Below are 19,086 nucleotides of genomic sequence, written 5' to 3' on the forward strand. Positions count from 1 at the left end.
TATTTCAGAAATCCTCTACTGTCAGGAAAGGAAACAGCTCCATTCCCATTGAAATACATTAGTGTGACCGTGCCCTAATACATACAGTACTGTATGGACCCCACTTTGAGAACCACTGTAAGTAAGTAAATGTACTTAATTACTTTCCACCATGGCTCATGTCTTGTGTACAATCTTTGCTAGAATGGCAGCAGTTGCAGCGGTGCAGCAAACAGTGAAGTGAATGAAGTCAGCTGACCATTCACTGTCACGCATCGCATCTCCTCTCATTTCTCTCGACACGGCAGCACACCACCAAACCACAGTCATTTTAATAAGGTAACGTTCATATCTTCCAGTCTTTTTTTATTGTGCGATGTTGTTGTTTAACTACATGATGGCGTCTAAAGACTAATTTCCACTTGATCGTGATTTAATTCATCCAAATGCGCCAAAATGGCAGAGCCAGCGATGTTCTGTGCAAGGCCAAGGCCATTTGATATCATGTTTGTATGCAAATATTAGTTGCCCAATGCTATATCTTTATCATTTAAATAAGTCAGTTAACGCTTAGAATTGTGCAGAGACAGCATTTTGTAGCTTGTTTGTGAGCTGTGATCGCTGTGTCACAACAACGTAATTCAGTATTGTTTTTACTAGCTAAACGTTTTGCATTTTAAGATCATGTATTCATGCACTGACATGACATGGATCTAATTTATAATAGGGCTATGCCATGGCACTGCCATGATGGCAGGCAGTCATTCTCTATAACTATAATGTTCCATATACAGTATGCTTTATATTATTTGCATTCGACTGCCAGTCTTGGCATATGTTATCATGTTTAGTGTCATGTGATCTGGCTGCAGGTTGTGGTTCACAGAGGGTATTTAACAATTAACATCAGCATGACAGGAATGGATGTTGCTGTGCATGCATGACCATCTCACATTCTCACTTGTATGCAACATTTTTGTGTAACGTTTTTGCGTGGGCTCTAATCACTGCACCCCAATGTCAATTTCAGTGGTATCTGTCATTTATACAATGACAATGGATTTGAAAATGCCCAACAACTCTATATGTACGGCCTATCAGTAGATTTACTTGTACAGTAGTAGGCTACTGTACAAATTAATTAACCTAATCTAGCTCTGAACAAGAGAAATGTTGGTGTTATTTTTGCTTGCTTATTAGTGACATTTAATGGGGGTGGACTGGGTGTTATTTTGATTTCTCGCCTTGTTAAAATGCTTATGATTCAATTGTAAATTACTGTTACAACTTAGATGAAATAGTATTAGTTAGATAAAGGGGGAAGTAAGCCACTTAGACATTTCTTTTTCCAAGTGGCTTTTTTTCTTACACACACACACACACACACACACACACACACACACACACACACACACACACACACACACACACACACACACACACACACACACTCACACTCCTTGGACTTCCCATTGGACTTCCCAGTTTGAGTCCACTACATCTTTCCACTTCCTCAATCAGGTCGGTCGCAGTCAGCCAGTCATGTGCCAGTATCATGTGATGGTGTGTTATATATATATATAGATATATAGTATTCTTACCATGAACCTCATTTTGATGGAAATTATTATCAGCCAAAATGATACGATTATTGTGACAGGATTTGTTATCTAAGAAATAAACAACAAATGGTGAGTTGCTGTAAAAATGATGATTATGAAATAATAAGCAATAGAGTAAAGCTGTGTAGAGTTATTTATAATTAATAAGCAATAGAGTAAAGCTTTGTAGTTATTTACAATTATTTACTCTGCAACGAAGCCATCATGAAAACAACAGGCATCATTGTTATGTGAGCCTATCAATCCAGTGTATGCTTTGTTTTGTGGTGTGTCTTAACTTTTGAGTGGGGAGGTGCAGAACTGTTTATTTTATAAAGATTAAGTCACCACAATAACAACAAATCCGGGCACTCAAAAAACAACAAACAAAAAATGACTTTCAACCACACATGGCAATGTTTTTTTTAGTGCCCATTGTTTTTGACAGTTCCATGGTGTTATACAGTCAGTAACCCGACCAAAGTAATATTGAGTATTTTATTGAAAGGACTTCTTACAGTATGTGTGGATCTGATTCTGAAATGATGCAAAGGCCTACAGTATGACTGAAAGTAAGGCAAGCCAATCTTAACAAGATCCATGTGTTTTATTGATCATTGTTACAGCTACAACTATGATGAACAAGCATGCAGCCTTTAGATGTCTTAAATAACCCTTGTAGTGGAAAGACCTATTGATGGAGCTGCTTTATTCCTGCACAGATGGTTCAAGCAACCAAGCATAAAGGGGAGGTATGCATGTGTCGGTGGGAAGGACATAAAAAGGTCATAAGGAGGACTAGTTGTGTGTGTGTGTGTGTGTGTGTGTGTGTGTGTGTGTGTGTGTGTGTGTGTGTGTGTGTGTGTGTGTGTGTGTGTGTGTGTGTGTGTGTGTGTGTGTGTGTGTGTGTGTGTGTGTGTGTGTGTGTGTGTGTGTGTGTGTGTGTGTGTGTGTCTTTCTCAGGACAGAGACAATGAGCACAAATGTGTATAATATATACAATGCATCTCTATAGCTAAAGTAAGCATCATAGGATGAAAGTGTTTTCTGATGCTGTCGCAGCACCAGCAGTCAGATGCCAGGATTGAAGAGTCATGATTGACGACGGAACAGACTTCAGCTTCTGCTGAATGCACAGTTTGTGTGGTTAGGATAGTGTACTGTACAAGGATTGGATCAGTGTGAGAGTGTAAATGTGTAACTAAGGAGTGAACAAAAGAGGAATCACATTTGAAATGTTTTATATACTACATGCTGTATATGTGAAGAGAGATGATGCTTCCATCAGCATTGCATACAGTGTACCCTGTACAGTGCTGCTAGCGTGGGATTCCCTTCTAATGTTAGCATGCTGCGTCACACTGACTACTGCTACCAGCCCCGGAGGACACGTAGCCACAGCAGGCGTGAGGGAGAGGGGTGGCGCTGTTCTAGAGTCCTAATTTGGACTCCCTAATGCTGAGATTTTTAAGTAACGATTCACAAGTCACAGTAAATAACAAGATCAGCATTGTAGCAATACATTCTTTTAAAATTAATTAATGTAGAAGAAACATATTGATTAATTGGCTGCATTAAAGCCTGTTACCAAAATAATGATACACTTTCATAGTTTTCTGTATTGACACATTGACCATTATACCCAGCCCTAGGTTGGGTTCTTCATGGTCATATTTTCCAATATCAGTCTTCAACCAGGACTTTAATTCAGATGGTGTGAACAGTTAAAATGTGAGTGTGGCTCATTAATTAATTCATAAACAAGGTTAAATACAATTGCAGTCATTGCACAGATCAACACCAATAAGGAAGTGAAGAAAAAAAATATAAAAAAAACATTAGTTGGAACTACATGTATTCCTCTATTGCATAATGCTTCTCTTACAACATCTTTTTGTTCTTCTATTCCCAGTCAAAGATTAGCAAATTAAGATGGACATGTCCAAGCTGCCCAAGATCCGAGATGAGGAGAAAGAGAGCGAGTTTGGATACGTCCATGGAGTCTCTGGACCAGGTTAACACTGACACACTTTCACAGCACTATCGCTATTTCCATTCATTCTTTGTGAATCTTTCATTCATTCCACAACAAATGTCATTTTGGATCTGATGGAGATTACACTGGTCTGCCATTTTTGTCTTAATGATTGATAGCATAAAACACAGTGTAAAAGTTATGGCGAAATTGGTGATTGTTAACTCATACTCTGCGATCCCCGTCGAAACCGGGGATTTCCCGCTGTACCTCTCTGCGATGCCCGTCGTTCCCGGAAATTTAATTAGCTTTAATCATTATGAAACAATTAAAAGTATGATCGCTGTATATATCCGTTTCGGAGACTTTAGGCCCGCCCCCTAACTGTATCCGGTCGTATTTCCCGTTTGGACCTGGCCATAGTCCCGCCTCCATTCGTTTACATTGTAACAGAAGAATAAGCTACTCGGCGATGGAAAGCTTGTTTTTCAATCCGATTTTTGCGTTTGGAAACTTTGATCCAGTCTCTACACGCCTGGATTATGATCCCCGCACATATCGTGCGTTTTGTGCGCGAACGTGTCCACGTGTTACCATAGCGCACAGCTTGCTTTTTTCAATGTTTTTTCATGTAAACACTGGCGGATAAGCAGGGATACAGCGTGGCAACGGATATGTCTATTTCAATGGGTTTTTTTTATTCGAAAGCTGTCACCGAGTCTACACGTCTACTAGATGAGTCGCGCACAGATTGTGCACGATGCGTGCGCGTGCCCATGTTAAAAGGACAATTTGGCAGCTGCTTACTACAGCTATGTTTAAAATGGCAGCAAAATTGTTAAGAGAAGTCAAAAATGTGTAAATTGGGTTACCTACTTGAACTTAAAAAAATAAATCCACACAAGAGGATTCATTAAGGGGCAGCTGTAGCTCAGGAGGTAGAGCAGGTCGTCCAATTATCCGTGGGCAAGACACTGAACCCCACGTTGCCTCTAACTCGCCACTTCAACTCCCAATGTATGATTGAATGGACCATTGTAAAGCCCTTTGAGCACTTTAAAAGCACTATAAAAATGCTATCCATTATTATTATTATGTGATTTTAAAACTAAGGTTTCTACTGCGTACTTGAGTATCCATGTCTAATCTCCAGTTGTTTACACAAGACACCATTGCAGTAAGTATGCTCATTGGCAGGTCAGGCCCCTCTATAATTTTACAGTACTACTATATTGACGGGTTGTTTGTGCTGTTTTCTCTAGTGGTGACAGCCACGGCCATGGCGGGAGCAGCCATGTACGAGCTGGTTCGTGTGGGCCACTGTGAGCTGGTAGGAGAGATCATCAGGCTGGAGGGAGATATGGCCACAATCCAGGTCTACGAGGAGACGTGTATCTTTTTGTCTGGCAGTATTGTTATGACACTGACTGCCTTCTGTTCTTTGAAAAAATGCTCGCTCGGTGTGGGCTGCAATGCGACAGATGCTTTATTGTACAAAAAATAACTAAAATGTGATGCTTTGAGCTCAAAGCTCTTCCTTCTGTTTGTTTTTCTCAGCCTTTTCTTTGCCTTCATATCAGCTCATAGCGGTGGCTGTATTACAGGGGCAGTTTTGTGTTAGCCTGATAAATCAGTCCGCACATCACCACCCCCTGTTGGTGGGTGGTGTGTAGTGTGGACTGACCCCAGAGATTATTTATTTTATTTCAGCTCCGCCCGAGGAGCGGGCGAATTGAATGGGCCAATCAGGGCTTTAGACTTGGGGCACGTGGTAGGCTGGTCCGGTCCCAGCCCCCCCCCCCCCCCAGCCTCCTCCCTTCAGAGCTCTTCTGCCCACGTGAGAGTCGCTAGTGGACTCTGATTGGTCTGTGAAAACTGTCATGGCGTAGTCAGACTCGACTCGAATTATTTTAATAAACTATACAATAGTGCCGTTTCATTACATTTTAATACCATTTTGCACTAACGTAAACATGCAATCATATAATATGTTATAAGAAATAACGTATTTTTGCAATGTCACGCCACGTCGCCGTCGGGGGCTGTGTGTGTGTGTGTGTGTGTGTGTGTGTGTGTGTGTGTGTGTGTGTTGCAGTCAGGCTAGTTTTGTGTTCCTAAAATGCCAAAATTGAGTATCTCATTAAGTATCCACCAGGGGGGGAGTTCAGCAGAATTAAGATGAAACAAACCCGGAACAAGTTCCTACAAATGGCTGCTAGTTTAGCTGTTTTCCCCCCTGCTGGTACCAAAAAGGCGGGAGAAACTTAACACATTGTCCTGTCCTCGCTGCGGTTGCAGCCAATAGCCTTCATTTCCGGTACGATTTCTAGACTATGGCGGATACCCATACGAGGGTAAAATAGGTTCATTCATGCTCTGTAGAAACCAATGGGTAACGTCTTTTCTTAGTCCAAGTTCTCATTCTATGGTATCCACCAAAAGTGAAAATACAAAAACTGTTAGACCATTTCTCAAGACCACGTTATCACGTTAGCCATCCTACTAATAAAGGAGCAAACTCACGCTCTAACGCTCTAACGCTCACGCTTATCTACGTTTATCTATTCACTCGCTTCAGCAACTGATCCCAAAGTTCACATGGTATTGGCCATTAGCATTATACCAACGGTGACGGAGCCCGAATTTCATTTCTCCCAAATTAAAGCTGTTTATTAGCGTTTTCTTAACCACTTCTGTTGAACTCTGCTGTCTGTTGCCAGGGTTACGGTCCGTTCCTCCAGGCCATGGGATCTGTAGCCCCACACACACACACACACAACCCTTTCTCTCACAGTTAGGAATGTTTCTCTCTCTCTCTCTCTCTCTCTCACACACACTTTCACCGGGTGCGTTTGACATATTTTGGAGCACATATCTTCGAACGGGTAAGGTCTAGTTTGGAATATATTCTGCAGGCATGAGTTGTGTTTAAAACCTTGGTGTGTTTTCCTGAGCTGTGCTGCAGCTGGTGTAAGTGTGGGAGACCCTGTGCTGCGTACAGGGAAGCCTCTCTCCGTGGAGCTGGGCCCCGGATGCATGGGTTCCATCTTTGACGGTATCCAGCGGCCCCTGAAGGATATCAATGACATGACGCAAAGCATCTACATCCCACGCGGTGTGAACATTGGAGCCCTCAATCGAGATATTCAATGGGAGTTTACTCCCGGCAAGAGCCTGCGGGTATGGTTGTATTTTATGCAGAAATAATATTTCCGTTCAGATACTGAAACTGGTTTGCACAATCCACCTGTGCTTTCCTTCTTTCCTGCTGTCAGGTTGGCAGTCACATTACAGGAGGGGACATCTATGGGACGGTGTTTGAGAACTCCCTTATCAAGCACAAGATCATGCTACCACCAAAAAACAGAGGCACTGTGACCTATGTGGCGCCCCCTGGAAACTACAACGTCACTGTGAGTTCCTGTCACCTCCCACTACAGCTGTGCATTAAGTAGTTGTGTAACCTTCTCTCTTAATGCTCTGTGTGTGTGTGTGTGTGTGTGTGTGTGTGTGTGTGTGTGTGTGTGTGTGTGTGTGTGTGTCAGGATGTGGTGATGGAGCTGGAGTTCGAAGGCGTGAAAGAAAAGTTCACCATGTTGCAGGTGTGGCCTGTCAGACAGATTCGTCCTGTCACAGAGAAACTGCCCGCCAATCACCCTCTGCTGACAGGACAGAGGGTACTGGATGCCCTCTTCCCGTAAGTGTGTCCTCTTCTCAAGATTTCTCCTGTCCAATTCACTCCCTTCACAGCGATACTACTGTGCCTCATATGTTAGCTGTCGCTCCGCTCTGAATCGATGCTGTATATGTTTTCATTTTGTGTCTGTGAAGGTGTGTTCAGGGAGGCACCACAGCCATCCCAGGAGCTTTTGGCTGTGGCAAGACCGTCATCTCCCAGTCCCTGTCCAAATACTCGAACAGTGACGTCATCGTATATGTAGGCTGCGGAGAACGTGGTAATGAGATGTCAGAAGTACTGCGAGACTTTCCTGAGGTGTGTGGTTGTAGTCCCTTCATGACCTTTTCACATAGCAGTTGCTTTCCTATTGGTGTTCAGAGTGATTGACAGCATGTCTGGCCCATCAGCTGACAATGGAGGTGGACGGCAAGACTGAGAGCATCATGAAAAGAACGGCGCTTGTGGCCAATACTTCCAATATGCCTGTGGCTGCCAGAGAAGCTTCGATCTATACAGGTATATATCTGTCTGTCAAGCTAACGCACACAGCTCACAAGGCACCAGCTGACCCTGCTTGATACAGGGGTATCCATTATGATTGCCTGCAAAGTTTAGAAAATACTCTTGATTTAATCAATACTAGAAAATGCTCTTTTGCTGATCGCAGAACTGTTATGTTAAAAACAAGATGCTGCGTCTCAAGGGGCTAAATAAATGAATAACAACCTCCAATGAAGCAACAAGATAGTCAATGACAACCACAGATTGAATGCATTGTGAGATCCTTCAGAAGGATTGTGTGCTAACTGAGCATGTCTCGTCAGGGATCACGTTGTCGGAGTACTTCAGAGACATGGGGTACAACGTGAGCATGATGGCTGACTCTACTTCTCGTTGGGCTGAGGCTCTTAGGGAGATCTCTGGCCGTCTGGCTGAGATGCCTGCGGGTAAGTGTGGACGATAATAGGCAATACTTTCAGACACTGAAAAAAGGGGAAAACAGTATGGATCAAAAAAAGACATCCCTCAAACCTATGAGTGATGTCTTGTATCACAAAATAACATAAGAGCACAAATGTCAGTCAAGCTAATTTGTGTCGAGTGTTTTTAATTATATTTCACTATTTCTGCTGATAGACAGTGGCTATCCTGCTTACCTGGGAGCCCGTTTGGCCTCCTTCTACGAGCGTGCTGGAAGAGTGAAGTGTCTGGGTAACCCTGAGAGAGAGGGCAGTGTCAGCATTGTAGGAGCGTGAGTATATCTTTTTACCACTAGAGGGAGTTAATGCCTGGACAGTGACAAAAATGGTCAAGTGATGATGTATTTTGTCTTTTTAGTGTGTCACCTCCTGGTGGTGATTTCTCTGACCCTGTGACTTCAGCCACTCTGGGTATTGTGCAGGTAAATAATATTCCAATTACATATCACACACTTTTAAAGACACACAAAGACCACTGGGAATAATGTAAGGCTGTAATCTGGTAAAATCGAGTTCTTATTGTGCCCACATTTTCAGAAGAATTGAAAACGTACAAAGGTGTCTTATGTTTAACGTTATTATCGCGTGGATCTTCAATGTCAGGTGTTCTGGGGTCTCGATAAGAAGCTAGCTCAAAGGAAGCACTTCCCCTCTGTCAACTGGTTGATCAGCTACAGCAAATACACACGTGCTCTGGATGAGTACTACGACAAGCACTTCCCTGAGTTTGTGCCTCTCCGCACCAAGGCCAAGGAGATTCTGCAGGAAGAGGAGGACCTGGCTGAGATTGTACAGTTGGTTGGAAAGGTGAGTGAAGTGGGGGGCAACAGTTAATTGAACTAATAGCTAAGCATGTAGAGCAGCTATTTTCAGTATTTTAACTCATTTGATGCCCACGGCGGGCCAACTCGTAAAACTCTTTGATGTCTCCCGGTGCCCTTGACACGTTGTACAGTAATCTACAGTAAGCTGTAGCTTACTGTACAAGGCACCCGCCTGTGAAGAGAAACACTCCAATTCCCGAAATGCAACGGGGTATCACGTGACCAGGAAGTGGTTGCTACTGGTAGACAGCAGGCGACCACAGCCAAGAGGGCGATAGCAAAGATATTTAATTAATGAAGATAGCTCATCCTCATTGGATCCACTAGAGTGCGACATGGTACACAAATCCTACAAATAGACTCCTAAGTGGGCGCCGGCTCTGATGGCAAATCTCGCGCACGTCCTGTTTACTGGTGCTATAGATCCCGCGAGAGTGTGTGGGTGCTATTGGCTGGGACAGCTAAAGAGCAATAATAAAGTTGATTTTCTCAGTTGTTGTGTCGCTGAAAAAAGCCACTTTAGTATGACAATTTTGTTAATATTATGTGGCTTGTGATGATCTGGTCCAATATTTAGTTCAGTGACTATAGCTTCTGAACTATTATTTTGCTCTGTGTTCACGTTAGCTCTCTCATTGTAAATGAATAGACTCCAACCTGCTTCTGCCTCCTAAAAAGGCACACCCCCTACGTCATGCAGAAACGGGAAGTACGGGTCTTTTGCACTCTCTTGCTATCGCCCTCTTGGGCGATAGCAAGAGGGTGCAAAAGACCTGTACTTCCCGTTTCTGTGTGACGTAGGTAGATACCTTTTTAGGAGGCGGAAGCATGTTTGGAGTCTATTCATTTACAATGGGAGAGCTAACATGAACACAGAGCAAAATAATAGTTCAGAAGCTATAGTCACTGAACTAAATATTGGACCAGATCATCACAAGCCACATAATATTAACAAAATTGTCATACTAAAGTGGCTTTTTTCAGCAACACAACAACTGAGAAAATCAACTTTATTATTGCTCTTTAGCTGTCCCAGCAACACACTCTCGCGGGATCTATAGCACCAGTAAACAGGACGTGCGCGAGATTTGCCGTCAGAGCCGGCGTCCACTTAGGAGTCTATTTGTAGGATTTGTGTACCATGTCGCACTCTAGTGGATCCAATGAGGATGAGCTATCTTCATTAATTAAATATCTTTGACCACAGTTTTCCTGGTGGGAAACACACACCACTGACTATTGCCGATGATGGAGAGGTTATATAGCTTTATGTATTGAGAGGCACTCTTGCCGATTTCGTAAGAGATTCGTCGCCAATTGCAAGATATTTATAAGTTATTTGGGCCATGATGATAACCTCTTCTTCCCACTATACTAGACTAAGGATTTATATTGTCTGTGTTATTGTTTAGAACCACAATTATTCACGTGTGGCAAGATCGCGGTTCCACTAGTTTTACTAGTAGGCTAGTGTAGGCTTAGAAGCCTTTTCAGAAGTTAATTTAATGTTTTCCATTTAATGATTTCCTTTATCCTCATCTAATCTTGCGCTAATGTACGCAACTGTTTTCGCCAGGTTTTAAAGCCTAGTAGGCTTTTCAGAAGTTAATTTAATGTTTTCCATTTAATGATTTCCTTTATCGTCATCTTGCACTAATGCACGCAACTGTTTTCGCCAGGTATTAAGGTTTTATTTTAGTTGTTTCTCATAAGCTCGCGACCCTCCTTGCCCATCGGCCCCCACCGTTGCGCTCAGGTTCACCGGGAAAACTGCGGTCGCAAACAGCAGTGTTATGCTGCTGCACAAAAGTGCATTTATCTCCTAATCTAACTTTTAAATCACGTTCATGTTTAAAACGCGGCCTTCTCTACCGGCCGTTACAAAAGCACCATGCCCCCGATTGTTATTGTTCTGTTCTGAGTGAAAGAAAATACAATAGCGAAAAAATTCCCTGGAGCCCCAAAACAAGGTAAAATGGCGGGTTCCCTTGGCAACCGCCGATTAAATCTTGAATAATCTTGGGCATCCGATGTGTTCATTTAGAATAAATAATAACAAAAAGGAACGGTTTTGTATATATGAGGTTTCCACTCGACAGCGACAAAATATATTTCATGGTCAGTGAGACAGATATTAATAATAATAATAATTTAACTTATTTGTGTAGCACATTTTAAGAACAGAGTCACAAAGTGCTTTACAGAAGAATCCACAACACAAGATGAGTTTAATGCCAGTTTGATGTTCTTACAGGCTTCACTGGCAGAATCAGATAAGATTACCTTGGAGGTTGCCAAACTAATCAAAGACGATTTCCTGCAACAGAACGGTTACACGCCATATGACAGGTAATGTCACGCACAGTCACTTACCCACTGTCCAAATCACCTACTCGGTCATCTACCTATGTAATTGCTTTAATGTGTCGCTGACTTGAATTACTCAGTTCTTGTGTCAATCAAGATTACATTTTCATTTATTTATGTTTTTATCTCTTCAGGTTCTGTCCATTCTATAAGACAGTGGGTATTCTGTCTAACATGATAGCCTTTTATGACATGGCACGGCATGCAGTGGAGACCACAGCGCAGAGTGACAATCGGATAACCTGGAGCATGATCAAAGAGCACTTGGGAGAGATCCTCTACAGGATTAGCACCATGAAGTTCAAGGTGTGTGTGTGTGTGTGTGTGTGTGTGTGTGTGTGTGTGTGTGTGTGTGTGCGTGTGCGTGCCAGGGTTATTGTGCATCACAAAGCCATGTCGATCAGAGCATTGAGGTTTCGGTAACAGCACTAGCCGGATTATTGCGTGGACAAAATAGGCACTCTCTCTTTCCCTCTTTCCAAATCTCACTCTCCCCGAAGTATCTTCAGCCCTCTCTCTGCCTCGCTCTCTCTCTCTCTCTCACTGATCAAGCACTGGTCAGACGTCACACACAGAAATTGTTGCCTCACAACGCTGATTTGCACTGGCATCAGGGAACCAATTCCATGAAAAAGATAAAGGCGAGCACTCATCAGAAGAATAGTTCACAGTTCACGTGTATCGGCTGCTCAGTTAAGGCAGAAATAGTATACTTAGAAAAGACCACCAGCACTCACTTCAGAGCCAGCGGCAGGACTCAATGGCTAATGGGGCCGTCCGTGAGCTTAAGTTTGCGACCACTATGCAAATGAGTGTTTCGCCTTTGTTTTTGAGTATTTGCCGGTTTCACTGATGGGGCCGGGGGGTCTGCGTGATGGGGCTCGGCCCCAGCCGCCCCCTCGTGCTGCCAGGCCTGCCTCGCTTGGTCCTTTTTAAGATTTCTTGTTCATTTAGCAGGGGTTGACACTAAGGTCTCAGAGGCACTTGCCCGTCGGGCAAGCACAGGTCATGTTCTACTTGCCCAAAGGTCATGCCCACTTGCCCGAAAAGTAAATTGTCCTAAAAAAATCACACCCGTGTGAAGTGGAGCTGTGTGTGTGTGTGTGTGTGTGTGTGTGTGTGTGTGTGTGTGTGTGTGTGTGTGTGTGTGTGTGTGTGTGTGTGTGTGTGTGTGTGTGTGTGTGTGTGTGTGTGTGTGTGTGTGTGTGTGTGGATCATGTGTACCGATTTTTGTGACATTTGAAGAAAATATGTAGGAAAAGGAGCAAAAAGTGTGTTTTGGAGAAAATTCAAGATGGCGGAAAATCTATCATGGCGCAAATGGGCGTGGCCTATATGGGGAGATGCGTCATGACCCAAGGAATCCAGGGAAAAAATATTTTTTATTTTCCGACCTACGGTTCAAGAGTTACAGGCCAAAACGTAAAGTGGGGTGTTATAGCGCCACCATGAGGCCAAATGACACAATTCTTTTTTATTTAATCCTTGAAATCATTATGAACCTCCTCTCCAAGTCTTGAAACTGTAGCCCCTGTGGTTTGCGAGAGACAAATAATTGAATGTGAGTTTTTGCGATTCCCATTCTAAGTCAATGGGGAAAATTAATTCTCTAATAAATTAATATCAATTAAACTATAGAACCTTTCTCTTAGAAAAGTAATAGCCCACGATTCCCGAGTAAGCCGGTGGATTTGACATATGGCGCGAGTGTTTGGTGGCAAAACTGTGGGACTAGTGGCGTGCCGAAGTTTAGGAAGTTCAGGCTACATACACACAGACACACAGACAGACAGACAGACACACAGACCCACACAGCCACGTATAGGGAGCCTGTGCTTCACACAGCTCCAAAAAATTGTACCTCAATACTTACAAATCCAAATAACAAATACCGTAGCTATGATTGAATATGAATGTTTTCACACTTGTTTTTTATTTTTATTTTAAGTGTAGCAACAGTAAAAACAGCACATTATACTGTAGGTAATTAGTGCTCTTATTTTACATTCCGGAGACTAGAAGACAGAGTGCGCTGGCCACGTTCAGGTGTATAGACAGATATCTCGTGTTGTGTTTATAGACGGTTGCGTTCCCGCTCAAACGAGCACTTGCCCGGTCGGGCAACCTGAAAGCTAACATCACCTGCCCGAAGGTTTTATTTACCTGCCGGGGGCAGGTGGGCAAGCCTTAGTGTCAATGCCTGATTTAGTCAAATGGCCTAGTAGCTAGATATGGCCTAGTAGCTAGATACCTTTTTAGGATCATACACAACGGATGTTTCGGCCAGCTGCGTGAATTTCACCCAGGTTCGCAGTGCACATTAATGTGACTTGTTTCTCCTCGTTGCTACAGGACCCTGTCAAGGACGGCGAAGCGAAGATCAAGGCTGATTATGCCCAGCTGCTGGAGGACATGCAGAACTCCTTCCGCACCCTCGAGGAATAGGCTTTCTTTCACCTCTCAGCCTTCCACTCACATCTCTGACCCCTCCAATGCAGGATCACATTCCGCCACCCTGTGTTCCCTATACCAGTGCTCTGCCAATCCCTTTGTGAGTGAGTGATTGTTTGTGTGTGTTTGTATACACACACAGAATATCATTGTATTATCATGTGGAGGGAAAAGAGAAAGATGTACTGTATTCATTATTACGTTGCCTCACACGGGTCTACTCTGGAATCTCTGCATGCTCATCAATTTGTGTGTGTGTGTGTGTGTGTGTGTGTGTGTGTGTGTGTGTGTGTGTGTGTGTGTGTGTGTGTGTGTGTGTGTGTGTGTGTGTGTGTGTGTGTGTGTGTGTGTGTGTGTGTGTGTGTGTGTGTGTAAAAAAAAAAAGAAAAAAAAAAGAGAGATCACATTACCCTGCCATGTCCTGCTCTGTTTACATGATTTTTTTCTGTAGCTGTGTAGGTCTTCTCGAAGACTTGATTTGATGTTATCGTTGTTCAAAGACCATCTGTACAGAAGAGTATTGGGGATGAAATTTAATAAGAACAGTCATTATTTATTGCCAGCATTTTGACGTTGAATGCTTTGTTCTTTGTCCTTTTCATATTTTGTTAATGGTTCTGTTTGGAGCTGTGCTGTATTGTGTACTTGCTGTGTGAATGTGCAAAGAGTCGGGCTACGGCCCTCAGTTGTCCACACATTATGTGACTCCCAAAGAATAAACTGTGGGGGAAAATCTGTGTAGCCTCATTGTTTTCATGCATGTAATGTTGTCACTCTTCTTGTTGAACTGGTCTCTCTGCATGTCACTGTGGAATGTTCACAGTTTCCCTTCCTGTTAAGATGCTATGTTGATAGAGAATTATCCTTTATAGCAGGCAAACTTTTAATATATTCTTCAATGCATTCAGCAAATCAAAGTAGTAGTAGTGAGATATATTTAAAAATTACAATGCATTGTGTCAAGTAGCCTACTCTAGGGATCACAACACATTTCAAGCAGTAGTCAACAATGTGAATCCTCAAATTATAGTTTAGATTTTTGCCAGTATTAAGGGAACTAAACTGTGCTTCAAAATGTGCTGTATACATTTGTTTCTCCCCTAGAACTGATTACCCATTAAATATGCAAATGTAAAGGGGAAATCAACGAGGAGGTGACAACTCCCTTCAGGTATGTTCACCTGTAGTTGGTTAGCTGAGTGAGATGTCCCCTGGTCCTACCTGTTACCACCAGGTTAGTCCACTTAGTTTGGGCAGCACAAAGACGCTTTACACAAGACGAGTTTCGTGTGAACATCATTTAAACTTCGCTTTGTGGGCCAGCTAGGCAGTGTTTCCCTGTTGACGTTGCGGACGGATAAAATAATACATTGGATAAGAGAATCATGGATCCAGCCGCCTGTAACGGGTATGTTACCATTTCATTATTAATAAACTGTAGATGAATATTGCGCTTTCTGGCCACGCGGGTGTCGTGTCAGGACTGTCTCAGAAGCGTGCGTGCGCACTGCACAAAGCTCATCCCTCTTGTCTGATCTGATTACCTCAATAGTTCAGGGCAGGCGCCGCGCTTTATCCTTTATCTGAAATTGTAGAAAGTATGAAATTCGCACAGATAGCCTATTACTGCTTTCCAAGTTTTAAATAGTATCTAGCGCTGCTATGTTCCAGTTTGGACATGGGTAGGTGACGATGAAGGAAGAAGGCAGACCGCAGACTATCATGGTCTCTAGGCAACAATTTCTCTAGGGTGGCTCCACAAGACAAACCAGTTCTATTCTCCAGTTATTGTCTTTCCACTGCGTTAAAGCTGAGTCAACTCCATTTAGGGTAACGTCTCCATTTGCCCATTGTGTACCGCATACAGGGCTGCACACTGCACAGACCTATTTATTATATCATGTATTTTCTCTCCACTAAGGCCTCACTATAAATGTAAATCTTATGTTGAATATTGGAGATGTTTCATAAATCTTTGAGGTAATGGATCAACATGCAAGTAAACTAAAATCATCCATTTGTCAATAGCAGTGCAGAAGTCCAGGTGGACCAGGTATCCAACATGGCCAGTGATGATGTCACAGATGAGATTGAGACGGCATCTATGGGGGAAATGAGGTGGAGCTCCTCTGAGGATAGTAGTGAGGTAAACTTCTAATCTTATCTGGCAAACACAAATACAGCACACTGTTGAAACTGGGAGACTTTTTGTTGTTGTTTAATGCATTTATTATTAATTGTATATTTTATTAAATTATGTATTTTATATAATCTGTTAACTTGATTGATTGATGAATTCTTGCACCCCCCAGGTAGACCTGTGCAGGTGTATTTGATGAAATGTTGTTTAATGAAATCATAGTAGTGATGAAGATTGTTGCCCTCTGGTGGAGTGCATATAAGAAGTTGAAATCTGAAATAATGTCATCACTAAGAGGTATTGCTGTTGGCTTTCTGATGCAAAGCCCAAAGCTCAAGGGATGCTGCTGTAGTTTTTCAACTGCTCAAACACCCTGCATTTTCTACATCATTACATGCCTACATTATCCACATTCAAGTAGTCAACCACTTAAATTACTCGTGTATGTTTTCTTTTTATAGACAACCGTGGATGAGGTTGATTCAATCAGAGTAAAATGCGACATTTGGATGACTTCACAAATGCTAAGGTCTCTGTTTTGTATGTCAGGCCTCTGATTTTCAAGGGCAGTGCCTGGCATCTCCCCAAGCCCCTCCCACTACCTACAAACAGAGATGTGAGGAGTTCAAGAAGTTATTCAAAGATCTTCCAGAGTCAGAGAGATTAATAGTGGGTGAGTATACGTAGAGTAACGGTCTCATGGTGTCGAGGTATTCTTGATCTATAATATCAGGATGTTGAAACTGAATCTGACTCTGAGGCACTTTATATTTGTTTAATATACTGTCTGATATCAGGGAAGAAGTAACAGGGATCAAACCATACATCAGAGAGGAGACGCTTGTTTCACAAGTCTAAGCTGTATTAAAAACTATAAATACCAGGCCTGTGCCTGGGCTTAGATATTCAAGTTCAGAACATATCATATTAAAGGCCAAGGATACCACAATGACATATTTGTGTTTCTTCACATGAGGCTAATGGACCAAAGCTGGTGTCTGGGAAGCTGGCAAGCAGTTCTTGGGTTAAGCAGCCTAATTCGTCATATGACCATGTCACTGACCGAAAATAACTGATTTTCAGCGGAAAATATTAACACAGTCAGTTATTTTTCTAGATCGACATGGTTGTTGTAAGGAGTATAAATGACTAAAATTTGGGATTGTGTGTCCACCTCAGTTCAATTTCTGCTAAATTACGTAAATCCTAAAATCCTTCACTATTGGTCAAATAAGAATGTCTTTACTTAAGGATGTCGTGGGCAGAAGAACTGAGAAGTATAAGTAAATTATGGTGCATTAGTCTTTCTGTATTTCCCTATTTTGACATACAATGTATTAAAACACATCAAGTAAACTTGTTTGTATAAAGGGTCATCTACTTTTCTCACCCATTCTACGTGTTATCTTCAGACTACCCATGTGCCTTACAGAGAGACATCCTCCTACAGGGACGGCTCTTCCTCTCAGAGAACTGTCTCTGCTTCTACAGCAATGTATTCCGGGGTACAAAGGTAACTCGGGAAACAGGGCTCTGACATTGCAACAATTGGAGGGGAGATAGGACCTCCCCTCCCTTGGTGATAGCCATAAGTCAGACTCATGTCAAGTAATTGAAACTATAGTATGAATTTGTTAAACTTACAGTAACTCACGTCACTTATGCTGTACTATATTTTAACTATCCCGGACAGACTTTGAGGTCGACAATGGCCTGAAGTCTGGATGCAGGCAACACAATTTCCTATACACCATTTCTAGAAATGGTAAAAAAAAATTGCCATAGAGTTTAGATTAAGCACACATAAGCACAATGGTTAGTGTGTTAATGTTTGTGCTGCTGGCTGTTTTTAGAAATAATGTATAGGACATTGTACTGGCTGCACCCACACTTTAGTATCGCACTACTGTATGATACTAAAGTCTTTCCAGGCTTGACATGCAGGTGTATAGGATCTCATGCAGTTTTTGACTGTCTCCGGTAATAAGCCAGCGTATTCTGTTGTAACATAACCTTTGACCTCTGTGCTTTGTGATCCTGTAGATTCTGTTAACCCTGAAAGACATAACAGCCATGAGCAGAGTAAAGACAGCCAGGGTGATTCCTAATGCCATCCAGATCTGTACAAGCACAGAGAAGGTATCACATTTACATCTTTCTACAACAATGTTGGTTAAAGGAGCAGACCCTTTCAACCTTATCTTCATATGCAGTGATGCCCAATAAGATGGCACAATTTCCGTGTACTCGCTGTGTCTCATTGGTTGGCTATGGACAGTTCAGAAACGTGTCTGCCAAATTGTGCCAATGACATCATGGATACAGAAACGACAGCCTTACTTTTCCTGGAAGGTTGGCATGCTGAATAAAAACCTGGTAGGCAGGTTAACCCTCTGAGACACAGATTGAATAGACAGAAGAAAAACAAGATAGTGAAGATTGTTTATGTATATGAAGATAGGTTGAAAATTGGTGAAGTGGTCATTAATAAACAAAACCCTGCAATCAATTACTGTCTTTTTTTTAATAACTTTCCATTTTCACCCTCAGCTTTTCTTCACATCATTCTCAGCAAGGGAGAAAAGCTACCAGGCTATTTTCCGCATGTGGCAAAATACACTCATGGATAAGGTAAAGCCCTAGTTCAGCACCAAGCCTCCCCACCCGTGACCACTATCAGTCACTATATCAGTCAGAAATACATTCTAGGTTCAATGTTAACTAATGTAGAAATTAGCAACTGCATGTCTCAGTTACATGACTAGGAACACATCTCCAGACATTTGCACACACAGTAACACTGTGATCCACTAACTCATTATGAGTTTGTCTGTTTATCTGTTGTTCTGAGGTTTTAAAATGACTGATTGTTAGACAAACTGAATAAGCTCTCCCCCAGTTCACAAGCCAGGTCCATGACTTTACCCTGTCACACAGCACTTATCTCATCGGTCCAGAGTACAATAACGGTGTCATCCATTGGGTTTATTCTGTTTCGCTATTGAAAGTAGGGCAAAGTTTAGCATTTAGTGACTGGATTGCCTTCAAATTATCTATTGCTTATTCTTCCAAATCAAGCATATTCATGTT

The 19,086-nt window shown here is 42.4% G+C and overlaps 1 protein-coding gene across 2 annotated transcripts; it reads left to right on the forward strand.

Annotated features, from left to right (window-relative positions):
• The first annotated feature begins 206 nt into the window (after positions 1–206).
• atp6v1ab (ATPase H+ transporting V1 subunit Ab) lies at positions 207–14,593 on the forward strand. Of its 2 annotated transcripts, none has more exons than XM_080751856.1 (15): positions 207–318; positions 3,493–3,594; positions 4,818–4,946; positions 6,521–6,735; positions 6,831–6,968; positions 7,101–7,252; positions 7,387–7,549; positions 7,642–7,750; positions 8,059–8,181; positions 8,372–8,486; positions 8,573–8,636; positions 8,818–9,021; positions 11,293–11,387; positions 11,540–11,711; positions 13,758–14,593. In XM_080751856.1, exons 2-15 carry the CDS (start codon positions 3,513–3,515, stop codon positions 13,848–13,850), a joined length of 1,854 nt encoding a protein of 617 aa, XP_080607982.1. In that variant the 5' UTR covers positions 207–318; positions 3,493–3,512; the 3' UTR covers positions 13,851–14,593. The 2 variants fall into 2 exon arrangements, with proteins under 2 accessions (XP_080607982.1, XP_080607983.1); XM_080751857.1 differs by having other exon boundaries at positions 253–323; positions 3,499–3,594.
• Positions 14,594–19,086: the final 4,493 nt, after the last annotated feature.

The sequence above is a fragment of the Nannobrachium achirus genome (assembly GCF_963921795.1).
Source record: "Nannobrachium achirus genome assembly, chromosome: 21".
In the NCBI taxonomy this organism is placed as follows: Eukaryota; Metazoa; Chordata; class Actinopteri; order Myctophiformes; family Myctophidae; genus Nannobrachium; species Nannobrachium achirus.

What these genes read in the sequence shown, in the direction of transcription:
- atp6v1ab (XM_080751856.1), top strand. Translation starts at nt 3,513, where the DNA reads ATGGACATGTCCAAGCTGCCCAAGATCCGAGATGAGGAGAAAGAGAGC. An exon ending in GTACTGGATGCCCTCTTCCC is followed by an intron (nt 7,253 to 7,386) that starts GTAAGTGTGTCC and finishes GTGTCTGTGAAG; the next exon opens with GTGTGTTCAGGGAGGCACCA. An exon ending in TTAGCACCATGAAGTTCAAG is followed by an intron (nt 11,712 to 13,757) that starts GTGTGTGTGTGT and finishes TCGTTGCTACAG; the next exon opens with GACCCTGTCAAGGACGGCGA.